Source organism: Pterocles gutturalis, unplaced genomic scaffold (assembly GCF_000699245.1).
Source record: "Pterocles gutturalis isolate BGI_N339 unplaced genomic scaffold, ASM69924v1 scaffold39752, whole genome shotgun sequence".
NCBI classification, from domain to species: Eukaryota; Metazoa; Chordata; class Aves; order Pterocliformes; family Pteroclidae; genus Pterocles; species Pterocles gutturalis.
In genome coordinates, this window is record NW_010109173.1 from 1 (window position 1) to 16,451 (window position 16,451).

Below are 16,451 nucleotides of genomic sequence, written 5' to 3' on the forward strand. Positions count from 1 at the left end.
CTCCTGTGCTTCCCTTCCTCTGGAAGGAACAGATGGCTTTCCTGTGAGAACAGGCCTCGAGACTCCAACAGGAGTGTGGTTCACTATCCACTGAATCTCTGTGGGCACCAGCGAAAAGTGGGGGGGAAGCACTCATCTGAAACACTTTGAAATACATTCTTGATTTTCCTTCCTAAAAAAAGCACCTCGAACTTGACAGGTGTTGTGACTTGTAATGGTGGCTTGTAATCGTTAAAGCACTTTAAATGCAATACTCAATACAGGTAAAGAAAGCTGTATTATTGTTAAAAAAAAAAAAAAAAAAAAAGAGTTGAGGGGTGTTTAAGATCTGTCAGATTTTCAAATTTGTAACCTGCCTTTAAAACTCCACAGCTGGCAGTACAGGGAGGGGAAAAAGGCTTTCCGCTGTTCACAAGGAATTCCCCCGATCAAAGCTGCAGTGCCTTTTGCATTTATCAGAACAGCAGCACCTGGCCTAATCTCACTGTGCCAGTGTCACTGGGAGGCTGTGACAGAACCCATGCATATGAAGTAGGAACCTTTTTGCTGAATTCAAAAAGGAAAACAAATTCCAGCACTGATTTTAACATGAATAAATTGACATTTATGAAATAGAGCACATCTATGGAGATGACAAATTGGAAGCATTACTTGTGGGAGGTGCACGTACCAAAACACAGGAGTTCCTATTCACTTTTCCAGCCTTGTGTGCAACTAATTGCTCTTTCCCCACAGGTATGAATTACTCTCGATTCATCACTAATGTGAGTGCAGCAAGAAAAGCATCTCCAATAAGACTTCTGAGTGAGTATACACCTGTCCTTTCCAGGTTCTCTTCCAGAGTATCATTCTACATTTTGGACTTTGCTGGGGTATCAAGGCTAGAGACTTGGAAAGGCTTGAAATAAAATAATGCTGTAAGCTGACCAGCAAGGCCAGTTAACTGCTTTGACTTTTTTCAAGTTGAGATGTCAAGCAGGTATAAAGAAGAAAGCGAATAGCCTTGAACTATTGCAGAAACCCATCCAGACAGAAGTATTGTCACTTCAACATGTATCTGAAAAAAACCAGACCTCTGCTACTGCCTCTGAAGCAAGGCTTTTGGCACAGTTTGCCACTGAATTTACACTTCTTGTCCAGAAACAAGCAACTGCTAGCGACTGGCAATTCAGTCGCAGCATATTACTTCTTTCCTCCTGGTTTTCCTGTGACTTGTTAATGTCTATGAATTCCTCACCACATCCACCCCCTCAGTGTTACTATGCTTTCCTTTTCTATGTTACACTATCTTTAGGCTACCATGTTACATAGTCTTCTGCGTGACAGATAGAAAAGGTTAACTGCCTACTTGTTTACTCAGTTGGAGCCTACAGGGACCTGACAGAATCAGCACATGAGACATACATCACTAGTTAAGCCTTCAGGGGTCAATTTCTTCTCTTGGTAAGGGGTTGGCATTTGCTGTTCTGCTTAAAGTACTTCACACAGGTACAGCTAAGTCAACTAATTCACTCTAGTCAGTTTCTGTGCTTTTTCAAGTGATAACACCAATGTTAAGTAGCACAGCTCCTGCAGAAAGACACATTGAGGCTGCAGTTTTGACAACAAAGTAAATTTCTCTTTACCAGACCAAAAGTCATAGACATGACCCATATTGCTGAATTGATAATAATTAGCTCCTCATGCTCAAGTTTGCTGATAAGTAGTGGAGAATAAAAATAATAGGAGGCTTTAAGCCAGATCTGTCCTCTTAGACCCGATTCGGAAGCGTCAAGCCAGGATGAATGCCATATTGTGAGCTCTTAGATTTAATGCAATCAAGTGCCCTTGCTGGATTGAGGTCCACAGTCTGTGCTGTGTAGATTTGATCTGAGCGATTGTGAAACTGACTTTAAAGCAAGAGTTGTTAACATTTTCTTCATACGGAATTATTTACACAGTGCCTCTGCCACTAAAGCTGGGCTGACAAACATTCCCACTCTCTTATGGAAAAGCTATAATCATAAATGTAACTATCAGTGTAGCTACACTACTGCCACATCAGCTAAAGTGAGACTGAACAAAAAACAAAGCAAATCATTACAAGTCAGTCTAAACAGAAGGCCATTAAGATTTTAAATTCTTGAAGCTTGAAAGACATCAGCCACAGAAAAAGTTTTTATAATAGTAGAACAGTCCAGATAAGTAAAAAAAGCTATTTTAAAACAAAGATTTTGTTTTGATCTGTCCTTCCTGTATCTCTCTCCCCCTGCCCCCAGCCTGTTTAATCCAGTTAGAAAGATAAGTTTGAAAAGAATTAGCATGCTTTTGAATTCCTGACTCTGTTAAAAAAATAAAGCGAAAAAAATGTAACAAACTTCTCTGGACCATTATATAGTGACTAAAGGAACTGTAACCAAAGTTTTTTTTTCCTTTTACTCTAGCTGAATTGATGCAGAAGTCTCCTCCATCTCTCATCTCTCTGGCTGGAGGAGCACCAAACCCTGATGTTTTTCCATTTAAGAGGGCTACCATTGCCATTGGACCTGGAACTGCTGTTGAGATTGGGGAAGACCTGATGAAGAGAGCTCTCCAATACTCAGCCTCAGCAGGGTATTGTCAGGGCTGCTTGCAATTCAAGATACCAGAATCAAAGGATCATAAAACCTTGTATTATTGCATTAATTCACCTGTGTTTTTAAAACCTGTTTGTAAAACCTTTTTTACAAAAACTGGTTTAACTTCTTTCAATTTGCATCACTATTTACATTTCGGTTTAAGGGGAAAGTTTTTAGCAGATTACTGATTTAAAAAAAAGCCTACTAATAGTAATGTTCAAGCCATAGCATTTCCTGGCTGTTACTATTTAAGAATCCAGACTCACAAATCACTAGAAGGAATAATTTTGTGTTTTGCAATAAGAGATTCATTAAAAGATACTGCATTGCAATACGTAGTTTCCACATTCTGGAGTATTTGTTTTGCTCTCATTTAGTACCATATATTAAAGTCAGTATGTACTACTTGTGGTAGTTGAATGGAGGTATTTTTAGTATTGTCATTTTTAATATAAAAATTATATCATCAAGTTACTTTAGGACACCTGAACTCCTTAACGTAGAGCACACAGTCAGGCTTATAAAAAATATTTAGGTGCTTAGAGAAGCACACAGGGCATTAATCAGTGAAGTTGAGACTTTTCTTATAATTTAAATGAACCCAGCCATTTGTGAACATCCTACAAGATCTTAAGACATTTTTTGGAAAAATCTGTTTCAGAAATCCTTATTATCTGCAGCTTATTACTAGCAGTGTTGCAAGCTTTGTTACATTGCCACATTGGAGTATGGAAGACCACTTCTAGGAGTGGATATTGTTTAGCCTCCACCCCTATTCCATCCTCGGTGAATCATTTCTGCGCAGATTTCAGTATGATAGTTTGTTGCATGGATGATAGATGCCCATCCTTTCTGCTTTTCCATAAGAAACATTTCTGATTTTCATTATTTGACAAAGCAGTCAAAATCAGCATTTAAGTGTATCTGCAACAGCTGAAATCAGACTTGAAACTGTGCGCTAGATTTGGCAGAGATTTAGAGGAACAGCCTTGCTTCAGCCTATATGTTAGATACACCTTATTTTATTCATGTTTCAGGATTCCAGAGCTGTTGTCTTGGCTAAAGGATTTCCAGCAGAATCTGCATAATCCCCCCACAGCCAACTACAGTCCTGAGCAAGGACAAATGGAAGTGTGTGTCACAACTGGCAGCCAGGAAGGCTTGTGTAAAGTAAGCTCAAAAGCTTCATATATTGAAAACATGTGTTTCAGAGAGATGTTTATCCTTCCATCAGTTCAGTTATACTTGGCATTAAGTGCCACTGTATAACTATATGCAGGGTAGTTTTTTAAATTTATGTCTCACAGTATTATCAATACAAGATAACAGAACTAAAAAAACTGGTGTGGCAGTTCATGTGTCAGGACTGCATGAATATTTGGGTAAACCTTATACCTTATGGTATAAGGTAACATTCTATGTTACTCAAGTAGTGCAGTAATAAGTACATAGGTGCGTGATTTGCTTTACCATACCTCAATTCTAATTATGTTAGACTTCCTTAATTACTCTTTCCAGTCCACTCCCACTGCTGCTTAGTTGATCATTTCTGTAACTGAAGCACTGTTTCTGTTGTATCATAGAGCACTGTCTTTCCATATTCTCTAGCTGATTGCCTAGCTTCATTTGGCTCTAAAGCAGACTTTTCATCTGTTCCTTGCTTTTCTCACAGACAGCATAATTACATGGCTTGGGAATTACTAATATCTAAATCAAGATTTTTAATCCCACTAAGAAGCATGAAGCACATGTACAAGAATGGCACAATCTTTCTAAAATAGACTCTTCTTTCACAGGTGTTTGAAATGCTCATTAATCCTGGGGACAACATCCTTTTGGATGCACCTACATACTCTGGGACACTAGCAGCTGTAAGTATTTTTTAGCTACGAAACATTCCAAGTGTTACAATTGAAGTAACCAGCAGTTTAGTACCTGATCTGCAGGCTTATGTACACTTTCTGTATTTACTGTAAAACCGTATCTAAGAATCAAGTTTTTAGTGTTAGTCCAGTTAAGTTAATAAATATTAATTCATAGAAGCTTTTCTACTACAAGTTCCCTGAAAGTTATTCCCAGGACAGAAGTTCCTCTTCCAGATCCTAGTTCATTCAAGGGCTAAAAATCACATTTGGGATTGGAAAGAAAGCCATTGAAACCTAGTCAGGTTGAAGCAAATTTCTGACAAATGGGTATTTTAACATGTCAGCACATTCACTTCAATTATTTCATGGTCTGATTATACCATAGGTATAAATAGTATAAAAATGGAATAGGCCTGAAACATCCATATGAGTATGAAGATGTAACTTAGTAAGAACTATATGAAAATAGCGAAGTTTACTTCTGAAAATCTAAGCAGTATATCATTAAATATCAGCTCAAAATGCATAAGAACTATAAGAAAGATGAGATACACAATACAGCACAATTTCAGTCTACTCACCCCTTGCATCAAAAGGAATTTTGTTATTGTTTGCTGTGCTAAGTTGGAATACATCTCATCTAATCAATTATATTTTGTTAGAAAAATATTTTGACAATGCAGGAACTTGCATTTTTAAGTAAAAATGCAGAGTGCTACATGGTACAAATTGAAATTCCACAGAGGGAAGACAATTGTTTTTTGTTGGTATTTTACCTATATTTTTCATACTGTTGTCAACATGTCATTGCAGTAGCATTTCATTCTCCCTTGCATTGCCGAATATATCTATTGAGAACAGGTTCTTTGCCCTTTGTCAGTGAAGAGTAGCTTATAGTTCTGGCACTTCCAGTGAAATAGCGTAAATTGTCAGTAGGAACTGAAGGTGCTATGAACTTACTGTCTGTGGTGAGGGCATGAGGAGTCCTGAGAGAACAGTTCAAATTCACAAAATCGCTTTCTGCTTGCAAAACCATGTGTGATTTCTGAGAAGAGCAGCAATTAGGCATAGGAGCTACCTGTTTCCTCTCAGTTGGCTTCACAGGGCAAAGAGAGTAATGGGGCAAGTTTGACAAGCTTCACAGCAAATTCAGGCAAACTTTGAGTCACAAGCAAATGGAGTTTGAGGTAGCTATAAAGTTGGAAGGACCTTGTATTGCTGAAACTTTACAATGCTAGTGACAAAAGCAAGACCTTTGAATTATGGGTTTGACCACTTTGTTCCTCCTATCAACAGCTGAGACCTTTGGGTTGTAACATAATTAATGTTCCTAGTGATCAACATGGCATTATTCCAAAAGCTCTAAAAGAAATCCTATCTACTTGGAGCTCAGAAGATGTGAAAAATCATAGCCACCACCTCCCCAAATTCCTATACACTATTCCAAATGGCTGCAACCCAACTGGAAACTCTCTGACCACAGAGCGCAAGAAGGAGATTTACCAGGTATGTAGCTGGGGCCTTGTGAACCTTGTGGGTGGAAACAGATAAATGTCAGTCTCATTTCAGTTGAAGATATCCCTTGTGTGGTGTTTGGGCCCATTATTGGTCTAGTAGACATTTCATCCCAGAACTTGTTTCTAGCAGAACCTCTTTCATGGCAACTCTTCAGAGGTGGACTATGTATTAGATAAATTGTTTTTGCAACAGTAGCCTATCGCTGGCTGGTATCTTTGTCATGGGCTTCAAACTGGACATACTGCAAGTTTTCTGCACAGTTTGAATGCTACACGGAACAGATCTTCAGTTGTACATGTGTTCTTGTACTGCAGGTACCATGCTTACTCTTATAATTGCTTGATGTCTAAATTGGACATGTGAAAGCTTCTCTTGATAGGGTTTTGTATATAGTGAATGAGCAATCCATAGGACCATGGTATGGTCCTGGTAGTAGGCCCAGGGTATAGGAAGAACTGCATTTACAGTTTATTTACATTTTAACAAATCTTTATTTATTCATTTCTTTAGCTTGCAAGAAAATATGATTTCCTCATAATAGAAGATGATCCTTACTACTTTCTTCAGTTTGAAAAGGTAATTTGTCTTCCATACTCCTTAGTAACACCTTTTCTAGTCCAGGACAGAACTAAGATTTGAGCCATGAATCTTCCTGCTTGCTCCTTCTTGATGTTCTACCAAGTTAGTTGTATGCCTAATAGTCTATGTTACTTTCAGTTGCTGTCCCCTTTGTGTAATTTTATTGCCTAAGTCCTGTTCATCAGTGGTTCAAATTCCTCAGGCCTGATACAGGACGGAATTTCCTTCAGTACACAGAAAATGGCAGAAAATTGACAAAGACTCCAGAGCAAAGCAACTATGCCACTGGAAAATAGCAGCCTCTTAATGTTCCTTTCAGCCCAGTCTCTTCTTTCATTCAGTGGAAGACTGCCTACTCTACTCTATTCCATTTTTACCCCTCTGCCTTTTGGAGAACCTAAGGGAGTTCTCCCAGATACCACAGGAAGTAGTACTGGATAGGCAGCTTCCCTCCTTCACATAAACTTCCCCCAAATGGGTCATAATTGAGTGTTGACCTGTCTTCACACATGGATCTACAGTTGCAGAATCTGCCAAAGTATCTAACTTTGTGAATACAAGCTGGTCTTATAAATCAGTAAAACATTGGTAGAAGCTAAAGTTCAGTATTTTCTATTTTAAAATAGTTTTTGTGGGAGAAGGCAATAGAACTGCTTCAGTTAATGAATAACATTGTGTAGCTTTGTTAGAGAGTGGAAGGGGAGAGGGTATAAAAGCAGAATACCTGAAAAAAGTGTGCTGAACCCAGACCATCAAAATTTGGTCATATCTTTATTTCCTTTTTTAAGATAAAGCTAAAAGCTACAGGGGCCCACCTCAGAAATTACAGTACCTTTCTGTTTACTCCATAAATAAAAACTTGGCAGAGAAATTATTTCTCTCTCCTACTTACAGCATTACGCCAAAACTTGAACTGAACACTTGTATGCTGAACAGTGAGCTAGCCATCAAAAAACAACAAGGCTGATTTCTTGATGACTTTCATAGAATACTGTAATCACATCTCAGACAGCTAGCCTGAACAATCACTTGTCAGCAAGTTACTGCATTTTTTTCCTTGGAATGTGCATCTGTAATATATTAACTACCTAAATACTTCTTTAAGAAATTAACTATGTCTTCATAGTAAAGAATTCCAACATAATACTTACTAGCACCTTGAATTTTATTTTTTATTTTTCTTCCAAGCCATGGGCTCCAACTTTCCTCTCAATGGATGTGGATGGCCGAGTTATCAGGACTGACTCTTTCTCTAAAATTCTCTCCTCTGGGTAAGGCCAGCTTCAGACTGCTCAGCATTGCCTGCTCAGTTAAGGCACAAGACTAATACTTCATGCAAAATGATCAGACATATCATAGGTTTTTTTTTCTTTCATCTGATACTTACCCATTTCTGGAATGTACTTTTGGATGCACAGCTTTTCTCAGTCTGCTTACTTTTCATGTCACTCTTGGCAGTCATTTAACTCCAGATTCTACTTCTCTTCTGACACTGATAGGTAAGCCGCTGGATTCCAGCTCTCTTCCTGGACCTCTAGGAGCTTTTCTCTTCTTTTTCCATTTCTCCTTCTATCTCATATCATTCTTGCTGACTCCCTGTACTTGTAATACACAAGAGAAGTGATGGCATCATTCTCCACAAACTATTTATAGTGTTATACCAATCTCTTGTCTTCTAGCCTTACAGTTCTTTCAGGTCATTTCCACCTGCCTGAAAAACTAAGCCGGCTGTTTTCCATTTCACAAAAGTCAACATTTGATTTTTAACTTGCTTTTGTTTGTTATTCTAATAGATATAGGAAAGTAATGTAAATTCTGCCCTGGCAGCTAGTGGATTATAACCCCATACCTGAGAAAGTGAGGAGACAACATAATGCTAAGTGTGATTGCACTTTCAGAGGTGACACTGCAAAAAGGCACGATGCCATTTTATCTTTGTCAAAGATGCATATGAGCTTCCTCGTTCTATTTTTCTTCCAAGAAAAACTTCATCCAGTCTGTAAAGATGGGTCATAAGAACTGAGGTATGAATAAGAATCTGGTTTACCAGTTTAAATTCCATTTATTCTGCAGTACTGAATGGGAGCAAAAGAGTAAAGCTATTTGCCACTTCCCATCTGTTTTTCATAAAGCCTGAGCATTCAATGTTTTTCTGTTACATGAAAAGCTATCTTTCCTTCCGTTTGATTCTTGTAATCTTTTATCGTTGCAGAGGAAAGCTTACAAACATGGGATATGTCCTGCAGTCTCACAACTAAGAAGCTACTCTAAACATTCAAAATCCTTAAATGTTTTTATTTCATGACTTTGATATTCAGCTCATAAATCACATAAACCTGGGGCTTAGGGCAGTATTAAGACATAGATAAACTTAAATCCATAAAAGAACCTTACAATGTCAATTAAATGGTTACAGGTTTTCCCAGTTATGATTTAACTCACACAGAGCATTTCTGTAGTAACTTTTTTCTTTTTTATTCTAGATTAAGAATAGGTTTTCTGACAGGTCCCAAGCCTCTTATTGACCGAGTTATTCTACACATTCAGGTTTCAACAATGCACACAAGCACCTTCACACAGGCAAGTACCAAACTGCCAGCTGAATTGTATTTAGAAAAGATAACATTCGAAGTCATAAGAAATGAAAAATGAAGAGTTTTGCACTTTTGCAGTTGCTCTGCACTTTTGCAGGTTTGTTTAAAATAAGCACATACATTGCCAATTCTGCCAGAGGAAGAGAAACCACCATAGAAATTACAGCCAGAGCTAGAGGGGTCTCAGTTCATGAAAAGCAGAGCTAGTAATACCCTTAACCCTCAAGTTTCAAGAATCAAGATTTAAAATACTTTGTATCTCTTGCTAGTAGGTTCACTTGAAAAACCTGAATGTAAAGCATACATTAGAAGCTTAGCTTTTTCTATTTTTCATTCCACTTTGTAACTAAAACAATACTGGCAGCCCACAGAGACATTACAAAGCAGGCAGCCCAACTACATCCCATTTATAGTTAGTAATAAAGAAAGGAAACATTGAGCACGTTGAGATATGGCTTCCATCTTCCTGCTCCCTTAGTTCATCATAGCAGCAGTATTAAAGGAGAGAGGCTCGTATGGGCTGGAAGGTAAAGCAATATAACATTGCCTTCCTTTTTCTCCTGGATTACTATATTATTTAATTCTCCATCCATTCTTCCCTCCCCCTGCCCTAGCTTCCAAATACTGCCATGATGCTTGGAGACAGCAGTAACAGGGACTACAGTGGCCTGTTGCTGTTGCCACCTCTGTTTATAAAAGGCTCCAAGAGACCCCGCATACGATTTCTTGCCTATGTGGAATTCCAAATGATGCATCAGGCTATGTATCTTTTGATGATTTCTGATCAGTCCTGTTTAAAATATGGTATTGATGATGTGTTTTATTTCTTTAGATTATGATATCACAGCTGCTTCAGCAATGGGGAGAAAAGGGTTTCTTGGAGCATATAGACAGGTAGGGTCATGTCATATGCTGGATCCCGTCATCTGTCATTCTGCTTCTAGTTACCTACATAAAACATTCTTTGCAGTAAACAGGTCAGAAAAGGTGCATGAGTATTAGACCAAACAGATAAGCCAGGTCACCAAGACTGACAGTATTCACACGAGAGTCCCAAAGGAGCTGTGCAAAGTTGCAGATGTGCAGGTCAGGGCATGTAAAGTATCACTACAGACCAACAATCTGCCAGTCCACTGGCACAGTCATTATGCAACTCCCACATGAAGGGACCTCAAGGGGATCCTGGGAGCTCCAAGTCAGTGAATAAAGTTTTTGGACCTGCTAAAGGGAAAGGGTATATAACAAAAGCCAAGATCACTGAGCAGATAATCTATAGAGAAAGAGTCAGCTTAGCTTCTGTAAAGGGAGTTCTTACCTCACTAACTCCGCAGGGATTCATCTTCTAACATCCTTGATCTAATGATTGTAGATGCTGATGGAAAGACCTACAGTGGGGCTCACCTACACTTGCTAAACATTGCCTCTGTTACCACTCAGAGACAGAGCACTGGGCTAAGGTTTAACTCAGCAAGGTGTTTCACATATTGACTGACACACATTTGTTTTTCATTCATTATGCTGGAGGACCATAGTGGCTCTTGAGTATCCATGCTTCATTTCAGATGCCAGAGAACCCCAGGGATCCTACACTCTGCCTAGGCCTATAGCAGGAACATGAACGAAGCATAGAAAGAGTTCTTATATCTAACAGTCACTTCTGCCCCCTAAGCACCTACATGTAAACATCAGAATTAAAAAAAAAAAAAAAAAAGAAAAAACAAAAAAAACCTGCAGACACACCAGCTCTGACTTCATCTTGCTTTAAAAAACAGAAGCATAAGGATAGGTTTTGCAGGGAAACTTGGAGCACACTTTAGCTCAACTTTCAGCAGTGCAAAAAATACATGCTAAATACATCTCTTTACTTAACTTCTTGTTGTAGGCCAAAAGGCATCCTTATTCAAGCCAGGAGACCATTATTCCTCTTGAGCTAATAAAAGTAATGCTACAGGATGGTAGCTGCAACTCTTTATAACCTTCTAGACTCTGTTGTCAGGTGACTTATTGATGATGCCCAACAGCTGACTGTAATCTCTTCCAGGTGATTTCATTTGGACAAGGTTGACTTGTTAGATCATGCTTTTGAGTAGGAGCTAGCCTGTTGTTTGGAGCAGCTAAATTTTTGTGGAAGTCTTGTCTCGCTAACATTTATAATTTCATTCCACATGAAAGTAAAATGGTCACAAAGGCAAAAAACTTGCAACAGAATTTGTGATGCAGCAAAAACGGCATAAGTGAGATTTACCATGTCATGCAGAATGTAGCAATTGGTATAGGCTGTCCCAAAACTACATAAGCCTTTGGTAGTGTTAGTGTTTGTCCATCAGGTGTAATAAAATACATCCAGAAATCACAGCTCTTGGTTCAGAGAGTATAAAAAAACCTAAATGTGAAATTATGCAAATGTTTAAGTTGTTTTCTCTACAGAGAAGGGAACACATCTGCATCTGATTTATGAACTCTGTATCAGGCATTTCTCTTGTGTCTCCCATTGCAGAATTACAGTTGTCTCACTTTATGTCAACAAAAGCCACTGCATGAGACTTGTCCATGCTGAAACTTGTGTTAGGGTCATTTTCCCCTGTAAGACATTGAATTATTTGGAAGTTTTACTCAAAGTGTGAAGGAGAGAGAGAGGTTCAAAAGTTTAGAAAAGGGGAAGCTGTCAAATAGTCATGCCAGGTTTATCATGTGATTTGCTTTTTACCTTGTGAAATACCATTTTCCTGTGTGACTGTTGCACAAATTCAACCCAAATGCACAAATATCAAGTCTGTGCTTTTGCATGTGTGTAAGTCCTTTGTTTTCTTCAGTATGGCTGTTTTGTGTGGTAAATATTGCTAACAGGGCTTGTGTCCACTGATATAACAGGATATAATAGGATATAGCAGAATGGATATAATATATAAAAAGTTTCCATGACATATGTAAAGCTTAAGAAGTAGCCACACAGGCAGTTCCTCTGTCTGGTTGATCAGTGCTTTGTTGGAGACATGCTGAAGCATTCAAGACTTCTCTGATACATATACAAAGCTTCATAGACCCAGTATACTGTATTGTGCCTGTCTAGGATATGCTTATATTTCTGTTAAATGTACACTTAGGTTGTTCAAGTAGAAAGCTTTGTTTCTGCCTTTGGAAACAAATGGACTCTGAAGTGCTATGGGATCATGACTTTGAATTGATAATTTACTTTCAGAGTGGTGGAGTTCTACAGGACACAGCGGGATGCAATGCTTATTGCTGCTGACAAGTGGTTAAGAGGTCAGTAAGTGCCACACAGCTAATTACTTTGATTTTTTTCTAGCTATTTATCATCCTTGCGTTCAAGAAAAATCACTAAAGTTCATCTCTCAACTGAAGTGACAGTTAAACACTATAAGCAAATCAATTACATTAAATATTAAGCTTAGGACAGATTATCTAGTCTGCTGTTTACATGCTTTTCTGATGGGACAAGGAGATGGTGATGAGGAAAAGGCTTACCACATTACTGTATAAAGCAGTTTTAGAAAGAGCATATATTTCACTCCACTATGTTCTTACACTTTTTATGTTTAAAATCTCTATCTTTAAAACCTGTCTGAAATAGCCAGATTTAGTGGCCTTAATTTAAAAGAAGATATGAACAACCAGTAGCAGTAGTGATAATAATTTTTTTGTCAGAAATCAATTCTGAATGTCCCTTTTTGTGGTTAATCACAGAGCACAGAAAGAATTTGACCAACAATAATGCAAGTGAAGTTAGTGACTTGCTCCTTTTTTGTCATTCTAACTGGTATCAGCAATAACTGCTTAAGAACTGCCCACCTACCTTAGATAATACTTCCATGGGACGTGTACTTGGGCACCACACAATCATTAATGTACTTACTCTTGCTAATTCCAGGTTTTTAGATATTAAGTGTTTTTTCTCTTTCTACATGTCTCTGAACAAAGATGGGTTGCTGACCTAGGTAAGGCCCTCTTTGTCTTAATTCCCCAAGTATCAAAACAGTGTAGTAGCACTGGGCTACCATGAAGTGTATTGTGAGAATATACTAATGTAAAAGATTATGTGGTAATAGGAGCCATAATATTATGGAAGACAGACCTTTATTTTGTAGATATGTAATGGTTAAATACATCAAGGAGGAGCTGGAGAAGATGTCAAATAAATAGCTTCTTAAAAAATGTGTCCAAAACCACATAAAGAATTATAGGTAAACAAAAAGTATACAGTAAGTGTGCATATATAATTTAAGACAAATTTTATCTAAGCATTCCCACCTTTCTTATTACTCCTAGGCTCTCCTTTTCTTTGGGGGAAAAATCTATAATCATTGTAACTTAAAGGAAAACAGTTTTGTGCTTTGCTACACTTTAAATTGTATTGATAGTCAATGTGATATTAGGAGAAATTGAATCAGAAATATAATTTTCTTTATTATGTGAAAGTAGTCAACAAATATAGTTTGTTAATGTTTGGGATTCCTGTAATTCAGAGCAATCACTTTCACAATATTGAGGATACCAGCACAAGTGCAATAAGCCCACACAGAGTTGATTTGGAGTACATAAAATTTGACAAATATTATCCTGGCTCTGTGGCCCACATTCCCTTTGAGTTCATTGAAGCAAGAAATCTATAACATCACTGAATCTATGATGTATCAGTTAAAGGTAGGGCAAAAATGTCTTTCTTGATTCCCTTCTTTTCTCTCTGTCTCTAGACTTGGCAGAATGGTACCCTCCTGCTGCTGGCATGTTCTTATGGATCAAAATTAAGGGTGTTTCTGATACACAGCAGCTGATCATGGAAAAAGCTTTGCAGAAAGAAGTATGACCTATGGTTTAATGGCTTATGATATTAAAATGAAGTGAGGGAAGGATAAAATAAATTTATGATGTCTATCCACACATACGCACACACATATAAAGCAGGGGAACTTGCTGTGCACCATCATGGAGTCTGCAAGTCTGGCATTGTCGCATAGTGACTCATTAATAAAATATTTTCATGTCTGTATTCAGATGTTGATATTTAATCAGCTTACTTAAATTTAAACCATTACAATATATAGTATGATATCATATATACAACATATATATAATATTAATATATGCACCTGTATGAATGATGGCTGCCCAGTATATCTTTTTAATAACATAAATTAAGTGTAATTTTATTTCTATAATTTATAAGAGCCAGCACTGTGTACTAAGTAAACTACATCCCACTTCACTGGTGCTTCTCAACATGGTAATAATAAGCCAGACCTGGTAACCCACCAGCCTAGGTAACCAAAACCTAAGAGCCCTTTGATTTTGTTATGAAAAGTCTGATTCAAGTTGCATATTTTTTGCTTCTCATTTTGAAGAGAATAAATATATTAAGCTATGTTCTGATAGAAGTGTTTCAGCAGTAAGCCTTCTCAAATTTAATTTAACATAGTGTTTGAAACTGTAGAAGTGGTGATGACCGGATGGCTAATCAGTTTTTCTTAGGTGCTACTGGTTCCTGGAGGAGCATTCAATATCGATAGTTCAGAGCCTAGTTCTTATGTCAGGGCTTCCTTCTCTCTGGCTTCTCCAGCCCAGATGGATCTGGTAAGTGAGATATTTTTTTTTTTCACATTCTTATCAAGACAGTTTCTCACATAGTAATGCTCCTTTATTTTTACTTACTTCTCCTTATGTGTTTTCTTGAATGTTAGTGTAGGTTTTTTAGTACTCTAGGTGATTTAAGCAGTACTTTTGAAGCAGTATTCACTGTTTCTTAGGCAAGATAGTCATATCCAAATTACCTGAAAGGTACCCAATTTTTAGGACCACTTAAAATTTTTCCACGTGTCTCATACATGTAGAGTCTCACTCTTAATCCTCCCAGGCATTATTCGTAGAGGCCTTACTGAAGTCAGAGTATCTTTTATTTTCCAGAGTTTACATTCCTGAGATTGGAATACGTGCTTTCTTTATGTGGGTCTGTTGTCAGTCCTTTATAAGAAAGAATTCTTTTTTTCTTTCATACAGTTGACATACATGTTGAATATAATTTCTCAGGAACTAATCTTCCATGTATTTTAGGAATATTTTGGATATTATTTGTCTGCATCTGTAAAATCAGTGGGAAGAAAGATAGGACACTTTTATGCAGATTTAATATTTGTTTGATTCAAGTGCTTGAAACATTTCAGTATTTGTAGTTGTATTTTCATTCATTTGTGAAGGTTTGTAACAGGTAAGTACTTGTCTTGCCTTTCTATTTCTTCTTCTGTATTTCTTCTTCCTTCTTTGTAAAAGTAATTCGTAACCATACTATTGACAGACAAATTGTATCTTTTATATGCTTCCCTGCTCAGCTGTTCTTCCTTTTCTTTCACCTTTGGAGGCTCTCAGCCCTTATATGAAGTTAAAAGAGATACTCTTCCAGGGATCCCTAGTTATATTAAAAGTACAACTGTTTAGTTGCATCTGAACTCCAAGTAAACTTTGAATATCAATATATGTGTTTTTTCTGTTTCACAAAACTCTGGCTTTTATTTTCTATCAGAGCAGTGGAAGCTTTGTCCAGTAAAAGCCCATACATGTTGCTATAAAAGGAAAACAGAGAGTATCAACAGAATTTTGCAGTATAAAATACTGAGTTTGTACATGGTTTAGGGCAGTTATAGTAGCTTTACAGGTTTGGTGTGTTGCCTATTTAAGTAATGCTGCAATATGAACATGAACCATATTTGTGTCATTGCAGGCCTTCAAGAGACTGGCTGACCTTATAAAAGAAGCTTTGTGAAAAAGCTAAATAGAGCTCTTGCAGCAATCAAAATCGTCTCCAGAAAGTATTAACATTTGGATTTCATCAGAACACTTTGAAAGCAAGCACAATATAGTAGAGGTTTCCTTAGATCATTTCAGCTAAGCAAGCGAAAAATGAAAGAGTGAAAAACAATTTGCTTGATTTTTTTTTTGACAGGAAATTACATTACTAAATTTATTCCAATTCAGAAACATTTAAAATACTCAAAACCAAAATGTTCTGTTTCCTGTCAAATCCATGGTTTTGTAAGATTTGAACTGATTTTTTGTTCTGGCTTTTGTTTTCCATTTGGGTTGGGAAATGGAGATCAGTTACTTAGGAAGTTGCACCTGAGGTGGTCTTAGCTGTTATTACTTAATTCCAACTGACACATTCCTCCAAAACCTTATGTTGGAATTGTTTTTGTGTGTCACTTTCCTTCTTGTCCTGCTGTACATCATCTGGTTTTGAAGATTTGAAGATCAGTATTTAATTTTACTAAAGTTTTGTCAGATAAAACTGA

At 37.4% G+C, this 16,451-nt stretch overlaps 1 protein-coding gene across 1 annotated transcript; it reads left to right on the forward strand.

Annotated features, from left to right (window-relative positions):
• The first annotated feature begins 734 nt into the window (after window positions 1–734).
• Window positions 735–15,925, forward strand: AADAT (aminoadipate aminotransferase). The gene is made up of 13 exons (XM_010072896.1): window positions 735–804; window positions 2,424–2,592; window positions 3,635–3,767; window positions 4,394–4,468; window positions 5,759–5,968; window positions 6,491–6,556; window positions 7,748–7,830; window positions 9,043–9,139; window positions 9,986–10,047; window positions 12,353–12,417; window positions 13,866–13,972; window positions 14,641–14,742; window positions 15,884–15,925. The coding sequence occupies exons 1-13, from the start codon at window positions 738–740 to the stop codon at window positions 15,923–15,925; spliced, it is 1,278 nt and encodes a 425-aa protein (XP_010071198.1). The 5' UTR covers window positions 735–737.
• Window positions 15,926–16,451: the final 526 nt, after the last annotated feature.